The sequence below is a fragment of the Amblyomma americanum genome, chromosome 1 (assembly GCF_052857255.1).
Source record: "Amblyomma americanum isolate KBUSLIRL-KWMA chromosome 1, ASM5285725v1, whole genome shotgun sequence".
NCBI classification, from domain to species: Eukaryota; Metazoa; Arthropoda; class Arachnida; order Ixodida; family Ixodidae; genus Amblyomma; species Amblyomma americanum.
Window position 1 is genome coordinate 53,273,180 of NC_135497.1, and position 9,961 is coordinate 53,283,140.

Below are 9,961 nucleotides of genomic sequence, written 5' to 3' on the forward strand. Positions count from 1 at the left end.
TGCTCTATGGAATTGGCGCAGTAAGATTTGTACCCTATTAGATAGGGCCTATTAGTGTCAATCTCTTGAAGTAGGATAGCTAGAGGAGGCGTCGGCGTAATGGACAGTCTCCTCTGAAGTTCTTGTTTGCGACGGATTTCGCGGCAGTCCCACTGAGAGAACCATATAGGAGAGTCCGAAGCAAAAATATCATCAAATTTCGTGCTAATACCCGCCATTATTAAATTTGAAGGAGCGCGAAAGTGAAGATGATATGTGCCCGATTCCGGGCTCTTGAATCAGAGGAGCCTGTGGCATTCCTTGGAGTGGAAGCATACGCTTGATCACCTCGGCAGTGACCAGTTCGATAATGTGCTTGAGCTGGTCTTCATCTAGGTGCACTGTGCGCTTGAGCTCATTCGCAAGATGCGTTTCTGCGTCGTGTTATGTAGAACGGAGAGAAGGAGCATAAGCCCGATGTATGCATTCTTGCTTTGGTGCCGTCGCGGGATGCTCGAAAGTTGTTAGGGATGAAAGAACGGCATTCCTGAGACTAATGCCCTCAGATTGTGTGGAGCGCTTTTGTGCGCCTTGTCTTTTAGTTTTATGTTCTCTGCCTCGTGTTTTTGGTAACGGCTGACTTTGTATTTGGGGGAAGTCCTCACTGACAAGCACAAATGGCTCTGAGGCTGGTTGCCGTGTGCTGGCAGTGCTCTTAATTGTGCCCAGTCAACAACAACGTTTGGTTGCCACGTAGAAGCTCGGCTTGTTGCTTGCGCTCCTTTCGTCGTGACACTCGGATACAGCGGGAAGTGCTGTTCCTCAGGGTTTTGGTAGCCTGTCGCCGAGCAGGGCACTTCGGATCTGTGGCTATGTGGTGACCTTTGCAACTTCGGCATAGTGTTCCTGTCGGACAGACCTCGAGGTTGCCACTTGCGCGGCGACCGCGGAACGAGCATCGACGTTGGTCGACTAGTGGACGCGGATTTGTCCTGTGCCCGATTTTGTGACCGGTCTCACAAATTACAGATTTCGGGTGATAAGGCGCTACCGGTAGGAGTATATATGCTCTATAGATTAATTTTGCGGGGAAGTCTGGAGCTCTGAAACGCGATGACAGCTGCTCTGTTCTTGCCCATGGGCCTGGAGTTACTCATATTGCATTAGCAGCACGTGAGGTTGGCCCTAAGCTTTTGGCTTGTTAACCCGGTGGCACGGTATATGGAACCGCGGATCTGGCCGAGGCGAATGGTTTCATAAACCTGCATAGAAGGCGCCTTTCCAGAAATTAAGAGACACTGTAGACCAAGAAGCTATGATCCCTGTCATGCGTATGCGATATGTCGACTGCAAACTGATTGCTTCTTTGAAGAGGCCGTACTTGAAGGTCTGAGGGAAAATGAATCTTTTGAAGCTCATCGGCAATGGCTCCGTGCAGCCAGTGTGCGCAGTTGTCCAGGAGAAGTTAGCTTAAATATCACAGCGCATTTAACACTGACTGGATCGGCAGCCGTAGCTTTGTTCTTTCGTTTAACAGGCTGCCAATCATCCTCCTCAGAAAGGTCGTTATCAGCACAGTGATTGATTCTGCCTAATGTGGTGACCGTGGGCGCCGAGGCAGAGCCCCGCGATCGAAAATGAGCACCCGCGTAGCGAGCATTTATAGCTGTCTACGAGCGGCAAAGTTTTAAGCCGTGTCGTTTGTTCTTCAAAGGCAGCGTTTTCTTGAGCGATCTGGGAAGTGCCTAACCCCATCATAGGTTGGTTGGCAAATTTCGAAAACCTAGAAGTGCAAGATCCTACCTGACAAGGGTTAGTTCCAGGCATGTTTTCCGTGCAAAGAACAGAGAAGGGATTGGACACAGGTATCGCCGCAGTCACTTGGCTGGAATCTTCATCCGTCATGCTTGCGTCGCCGTCAAGCAGAGCGATAGATTGCACCGCGTTATCTGTGCCGCTGCAGAGCGATGTTGGCGCGGCGAAGTTGCCGGGGCTGTCCGGGGGCCATTGTTGGCGGCCTCGGCGGTAGGCGTATCTGAGATGGTTTACTGGGGTAGTCTTCGAAACGGAAGCATTCAACTGTTGACCACGGGTGGCGAAGAACATGGTGGTGGCCCATTCATTTTTGGGTGTGTAGTTAAAATAAGCCTACACCGTGTTTGTGGAAGACAGCTGGGTCCGGCTGATAAATTCGTCTTGACGGATTTCACGTCACAGCGCTAACAGACAGGCCGGACTGTGCATGTGTTTGCCTTCGCCTCTCTCGTCCAGTCTGTTAGCGCTGTGACGTCGTACCCGTCAATACCATCATTCCATGCTGTCTTCGAATGATGTCAGTTAGCACCACGATAGTTGTCGGCTGGCAGTAGTACGGGACACTGAGGAGCCAAAGCTCCTCCTGCTTGCCTTTGCACGCACATCGAAAATAGCGCTTCTGCTGCTATCTTGTCTGCGCCGCCTTTGGCTCAGCCGAGCGGCCGCAGATTTCCAGACTACCATGCCGGAACCAATTGTGCCGCCGCCCCAAGTGAGTGAAGTTTTTTCCCTAGCCACCAACAGCGTGTCGAACATTTTTGTCGTTTGATATGATAGGATTTTCGCTTTTTTGGGTGCCTTCACTATGTGTTCTTACACTAGTTCTTCGAAACAGTAGCAGGTGTAATGTATACTTAGCGCCACCGAAAGCTTTGGAGCGTGAATTAATCTGCAGCGTCGCTCAGTGCAAAACAGCAGGTGGTCGAAACTAATACATCTTTACTACGGCGCCGCAGCTGCAGGCACCGTGTAAAAGGCACAGGTGTAGCTCTGGCGCAGAAAAAGGCAATAATTTTCCCATGCCGCTCCAATCATTATGCGACTGGAGCCAGCGCTTGAGCGTCAAAATCTCGTCTTGCGACCTACTATGCAGTGCAGCATTTTATGCTCTCAGGGTGCACATCGATATTGCTTCATGGGCCAAGTGTTCCTTTTCTGCATTTTTCTTTGAGTGAAGCGCGCAGAAGGTATTCACACAACACAAAGGACGGCACATACACACTAGTGCCAGTGTACAACGTTGCTTCCTTTGCTGTGTGCGCTTAACTCAAAGGAAGATGAAGTTCCCAGTATCCGAAATGTGCGCTCTTGCCACGAAGGAACACATGAGAAACAGGTTAGTGGCTGCGTTGCGCGATATTTTCTTCGTGGTTATCCAGTTCTATAGCAGTTCTAGCTTCACTCGTGTCGTTGAAGCGGATTATACTGCGCACACGCTTTGAATACGCTGACAGCGGATTGGCAGCTTTAGGCCAATGGGCTACTCTATCCTCCCGCCGTCCTCCGTTGCTTGAGCGGTTATGCTTGCTATAGAGATAACCTGCTGAAAATAGCGCTGGATGACACTGGGCCCACATACCGTGACGCAACAGCGCGGCGGAGCAGTGGCACAGCGGCAGAAGTATTAAGTGCTCGCACTCGCAAGGGTTTCCTCTGCGTTGGGCGGCCGAGTTCCCTGAAGGGCGATACTTCGGAAAGCGGTTATTTATTTATTTATTTCTGCGATATCAATGTAGTTCCCGTTCTACAGAAAATCCAGCATCGGATTTAGAGCGCAAAAGCAGATGGCCCACCTTCTACCTAGGTCACGTGACCTTGTGACGTCACCACCTGCCCACCGTGACAGGTAGTTAATACCGGTCGGGCGGTCGGGAGTGGTTGCTGGCAAAGAACAACATGGGTATCAACAGAACCACCGGTGATGCTTTCAGTCGCAGTCGTGACCTAGTGGTCTGTGCCTCCGCTTCGGCTGCGGAAGGTGGTTGGTTCGAAACCCACCGCCGGCCACCCACCGGTAAAAATGGGTACAAGCCACCACCGGCGCGGCGACCGGTTTCTTCAGGGGTGTGTGCTTGGAGGAGGCTCTACAAACCCCGCTGCGCCCTTTTGGGTGGTGGTGGTGGTAGTGGTTTTCTTCATTAAAATAATAGTAAAAAGGTAGGAGAAGATTTTTTCTAGCCCGGCATCTGCCATCGATTGAAGCACCTGAGCTGGGGCAGCGGAAATAAAGAATAGCAGTCATAATACAGAAATGAAATGAAAGAGGTGAGGGGACAGGAAGAGAGGATGGGGGAGAAGTAGTATACACAAACTATTTACACAATAAGAAATGTGTACAGGTAGTGCGCGTCATTAGTTCATGTTGGAGGAATTAAATCACACACGGCCACAGCACTGTGTTGGCTACAACTGGAGTGGGGCGTCCAGTTATTAATAGTTCAACGTAGAACTCGCGGAGCGTTCGGTCACTGAGTGTAACTACCTGACGGAGAACAGACGGGACGTCGGGTGCAAACCCAGTTTCGAACACTCAGCCTGCAAAGGTGGTTCGTGTTTCACTGCAAAGTGAAGAGTTTGACTCAAAGCTTATACGCTCTAACCAGCGTCAAGTTCAACACTGCTGTAAGCGATGCTTTGTCAGAAGCGTCAACTTGAGTATCACTGCGGTCTTGGGCATGTCCGGTTTTTCCGGCTGTGTGTCCGGAGTCGTCCATGACTCAACAGATCCTATCTATCGCGATGAATTCGCAACGCAATTTGATGCTTTCATGACGTTAAGTCATCTCAGTTCGGGACATATATATACTTCACCGCAGTGGGCGACCCTACTTATAGGTTGTCGCTTCGGAGCTCTAGTGCAGAATGGAGGAAAGCCCAGTATCTCCACTAGTTGTAAAGTGGATTTTATTCCGAGGGTTGGTTGGTAGAACGGCGATACCGGTACCAACCAGACGTCACTCGGGCTACGAGCTCGTCTTCGTCTGCCTCGTTTCTGGGCCCCATGCACTGACGCCGGTCTATTCCATTACACACGAATAAGTTATTTTGAGCTTTCTAGATTTAAGTAGTTGGACTCTTATTAAGAATGTCCCGTTATAGTGTCGCAATTTGGAGTGAGAGAGACCAGTTCAAGTGTGTACTGATGTAGATGCCGAGGTATTATTGACAACCTATCTTAAAGGAATGTTACTGTTGTATTACGGTGGCGGAGTTTTGCGGACACATCCATGAATTTTTCTTTTTTAGCGCTCTGCTGCAAGTTTCAACCACACAAGGTGATTGGGCATAGCGTTGTCGAAGCCTTGACTGAAACTTTAGCTTGATGTGTGCTTGGACAAATATTAACTACCACATTTTAAGTCTCATAATTGTTAGTGCGTCATGTTGCAGTACTGAACCTAATGATAAATGAAAGTAGTAACGCAACCTACGCAATCCAGACATTTCGTACTGACATCCTTGAATCCAAGCTAGGCTAAGCAAATCAGGGTACTTTTTTTCTGAAAACGCGGGACCTAATTACACATCTGCAGCGTCTTTGCACGTTACTCAGTGTGTGCTTATCATCCTTTATCACGATCTTAACGCCAACTTCTCATAGTGAACGTGCAGCGCCTCTGAATGTAGCTTCCCCTTCGCATGACGTTCTCATCACTAAGTGTTCACCACGTACACTTACCAACAGCCACAAATTTCAGTTTTACGATACCTTCGTAAACGTGAGGAACAATAGAGAAAAGCTGTGATTCTTATGTTGTGTCTTCAGGTTCAATGCCGAACTACCAACGCTGCTGCCTTCGAGTTCAGCCGACTGCTCCACGAAACGGACGCCAGCGTGTTCGACTCCCCGGAGAGCGCACTGAAGATCTTCCAACGCGGCGACGAGCTGTTCCGCGGCACCAACGATGACGTCCCTCCGCTTACGGCCCCTTGTAACGGCGACGGCGAACGCACTCGGTGCTGGGCACTCAACTACCAGCGAATGTTGAACCGGATGTTGAACGAACGTGGTGTCGAATTGTTCGAGATGCACGAGAGCGCGCTTCTGTGCCAAACTATAAGCTGCACCGACGTTCCCCAAGGTACTGACGATGCTATGATCCCCACTGTTCTCTTGTGGTTACTTCGCCAGCATCAGTGCATTCGAAGCGTCATCGTGAATGCGTCTATTATGGCGCCTCACCCCCTCAAGAAGTTTTGGAGCCTCCTGCTACTAAGCGAATTAGTTAAGAGTGTCGAGCTTCGGGATGTCGAGGAAAACAGTTTCTCCATTCACCGCGTGTTCCATGAACACGCGGAACGACTAACCGTACTAGTCCTGATGGGTTTCAACCTGTCTGTGGCGGACGCAACTCACCTTGCAGCTCTCGTGGCCCGCAACAAAGGTCTGAAGAAGTTAGCTCTCGTGGACCTTTACATAGACGCAGCCTCGATGGAGGAGATTGTCGCTAGCATCGAAGGTCACGATGGACTCGACGAGTTAGAATTGACGGCTCTTCGAAGGACGGCTGACGGCAAAAGTATTGCCCGCTTGCTCGAAGCTCACTTCGCTTAGGTGTGGAATGTGACTGGGAACCGTTCTTGGATCCTCTTGTAACAAACATCGATCTGGTTGAACTTGCGATTGTTTCCCGCTCCACACTGGCTTTCTCCCTGCATCGCCTTGTGCGTGCTGTGAGCATTAGCGAGACTCTGGAGAGCCTCGAGCTTGATTTAGACACTTCCTGGGCGATAGACGACGACCGGATCTGGGAAGAACTTGCAGCCATTGTGGGGCAAGCACGCGCTCTACGGATGCTTCGAATCACGGGGTCCAATATGACGAATGTCGCTCTGGAACACTTGAAGAATGTGATTGCGAGAAACCAGTGTCTTCGGGACCTTCACTTTCATAGGTGCCAGATCTCTTGCCACGGTGCTATGGAACTGTTGGGGGGCCTAAGGTGTAACTCGACGCTACAGTTATTGGACCTCGCGGAACTAAGCGGAAGGAAAGGCGAGTATCGAGAGCTGCTACAGTTTATGGTCGACAACAGATTGTGTGACAGGGTCTCAGTCTGCTATATGGGCTGTCAGGCTTGGTTGCTAGGAAAAGCCATCACAAACAATGGCGTTCGATTCCGAAATTTTAAATTCTGTTGCGCCTACGGCCCGGAAGCGGACATCGTCTTCGGGGTTCTTCCTTGCCTCAAGGACACCTTGACCGAACTGTCTATCGACTGTAACGAAGTTATGTATGATACAGGCACCCAGGCTCTAGCCAAACTGTTCAGAGACAGCTTGATTTTAGAGAACGTCAAGCTCGACTTTCCTTCAACTCCGGACACATCACTGGTTTTGCTCCAGGGTCTTGCAGAGTCTCGCTCAGTCTCGTCTCTGACCCTGAGTGGTTGGATGATCGGCGGGACGGACGATGTCGTGCCCATTGCTTTTGAAGACTTACTCCGCGTCAACTCAAGTATCGTGCAACTGACTGTCGTGCAAGGAGACTTGGGCGAGCTGAAAGTGTTCCTGAAACGCCTGGCAGCGGGCCTGGCCGAGAATCATAGCATCTCTGAATTGAACATTTTGCACGGCCCAGATTGTCTCGAAGTGTGTGACGCGACCATAAAGCAATCGCTCCGCGTGAACCGTACGATGGCCTGCTTGGCGGCTGACTTGCTTCTGGGCGCGAAGCTCAGCAGAGCAGCTGCCTATTCGCTTGGGTGTGTAATTTCGTGCAATTCAATGAAGACGATTCTGCGTTCCCATACCAGCCTAAGTGACGATGTCATCAATGAGAAACTTGTGGGAACCCTTTCTGCTATTCGGAGCGAAATTTTGCAGGTGGAGCGCCTGTACAAGTCCGAGGCCCGCCGCTATAAGCCACCTCATTATAGCGAGGGCCAGCACTGCGACTTCGAGGTTGAGCTCCTCAGTGATATAGAGAAATATTTGAACTTATGGAATGTTTCTCTTAGCGAGTGACAGTCTGAACTCTGCTGCATGCTCGAAGGATACGTTCGTGAACGCTTCACTGCGTACGCTACTCTCCTTGTACCTCTTTGCCTGATTTTTATACCTGTGTATTCTTCTGTGCTATGGCCATTTCCCTTTTAAACACGGACAAGTGGCCTATATCTTTTCGCCCGCCATTGTCCTGCGACTTTGACAGCAAGTAAAATTACGAAGATTTTCCTTTTGGTGCGATTTTCACTTTGGCGAACCACAAAACTTACCAGACGTTTCAAGGAAGCCCACCACTAATTTTAAAAATAGGGTTTTGAGGTAAAGAGATGCTTTTTGCGGCGTAGTAATACCACTGTTGGCGGACCTCAGAAACCAATAAAATTATGTTAACTTATAAAGTGATTAACTAAATTCTTAATTACCAATAACTATTATCGAAAAGCGCCTGATTTCAACGAGATTTGTAGGCGACCGTTGGTAATAGCCATATTACATTTTACAATTTCGCAAACGCGATTATCCTTGCCGCTGTGGCTCAACTAATTTGTGCCATTTCTCGCGCCATTCCAAAACAGCGCGCCAGCGGAGAGTGCAGAGTGACATCCGGCAAATCAGGTTACTCCGCGCCCAACCCGCTACGTGACAAGAGAGCGTTAGCGTACCGGAGACTTATGCCGATTTACGTACGGCAGCTGCGCATGCGCAGTGGCAACAGTGCAGCCAGGTAGGACCTCTGTGCGTGCGCAACAGGCGTACGTAAAACCGGTGTACCTCTCCGCTTGGACGTCTCCGGTATGCTAAACATCTCTAAAATTGGCCTTGCCCGCAGTGAGGCAGCGAAGGGGCAAGGACCGGGGAGCGCTGCAACGCGGAACGGGCAGAGATAATAATAATAATAATAATAATAATAATAATAATAATTGGTTTTGGGGGAAAGGAAATGGCGCTGTATCTGTCTCATATATCGTTGGACACCTGAACCGCGCCGTAAGGGAAGGGATGAAGGAGGGAGTGAAAGAAGAAAGGAAGAGAGAGGTGCCGTAGTGGAGGGCTCCGGAATAATTTCGACCACCTGGGGATCTTTAACGTGCGCTGACATCGCACAGCACACGGGCGCCTTAGCGTTTTTCCTCCATAAAAACGCAGCCGCCGCGGTCGGGTTCGAACCCGGGAACTCCGGATCAGTAGTAGAGCGCCCTAACCGCTGAGCCACCGCGGCGGGGCGACAGAGATAGTTCAAAAACCAATTCCAGACGTCGTTCAAAACATTCAACTCAAACAACCCACAACCATCACACAGCACAACAGTGATGACGTCTCTACACAATTCCTTATAGGGCTAAAGGGTCGTCACGTCATTCTGCCGCCATTATGTAGTGGCTCTGAAGAAACGAAATTGCGCTCAAAAGAAAAATGGTCGAGCAGGGATTCGAACCGCTGCCCCATGAAAGCAGGAAGGGACAGCGTGTGCCAAGGCGCTAGCTCTCTTCTTCTAGGAAACTACCGTTCGACTTGATTAAAGGTAGGCCTTGGAACCCTTACAAAAATTTGTGACAAGTTTCTGACAAAATGTCAATGATTTCAGCCGTCACACTCATTGGGTATTTCTGACGACTTCTGAGTTCAGTTTCTAATGCATTGCTGATTAATATTGGCCACCGAGCTTCGGATAAAGACGTGATGTATTTTTTTCCTGTTGAGATTCACATTAATTTCTTTTCCATACATGCTGAATTCATGATGCATTTCTGAGTGGTTTATGATGCATTGAAATTAGTGTTGGCAAAAAAAACTGGGAATTAATTTTTTTAACGGCTCATTAACATTAAACCGCAACCGCTTGGGTGGAGCTCCCCGCCTCGGTGGCTCAGTGGTTAGGGCGCTCGACTACTGATTTGGCGTTCCCGGGTTCGAACCCGACCGCGGCGGCTGCGTTTTTATGGAGGAAAAACACTAAGGCGCCCGTGTGCTGTGCAATGTCAGTGCACGTCCAGAAGCTATCTTTACTTGCCGAGTGCGGATTAGCTTTCGGGCTGATTTCTGGTTGTAGTTTCAATTTTATTTTGTGTGGTATTTTTTTATTAATTACTGAAAAAGATACCGTGCGCTCTAAAAATCTCGGCCATAAGACGAGCATTGAGTGCCAGTGGTGTTCTATAGTACTTCTCCAACAGCCGTAATTCGCTGGTACTTCTGTATAGTGCGTCACACCATCAGG

General features: G+C 49.6%; 1 protein-coding gene across 1 annotated transcript; it reads left to right on the top strand.

The window, feature by feature from the left end:
* The first annotated feature begins 2,071 nt into the window (after positions 1-2,071).
* Positions 2,072-6,349, top strand: LOC144095332 (uncharacterized). The gene is made up of 2 exons (XM_077629128.1): positions 2,072-2,506; positions 5,561-6,349. The coding sequence occupies exons 1-2, from the start codon at positions 2,477-2,479 to the stop codon at positions 6,347-6,349; spliced, it is 819 nt and encodes a 272-aa protein (XP_077485254.1). The 5' UTR covers positions 2,072-2,476.
* The last annotated feature ends 3,612 nt before the right edge of the window (positions 6,350-9,961 follow it).

Coding starts and splice junctions, on each gene's coding strand:
- LOC144095332 (XM_077629128.1), top strand. CDS start 2,477: ATGCCGGAACCAATTGTGCCGCCGCCCCAA. Junction 2,507..5,560: donor CAATTGTGCCGCCGCCCCAA/GTGAGTGAAGTT, acceptor TTGTGTCTTCAG/GTTCAATGCCGAACTACCAA.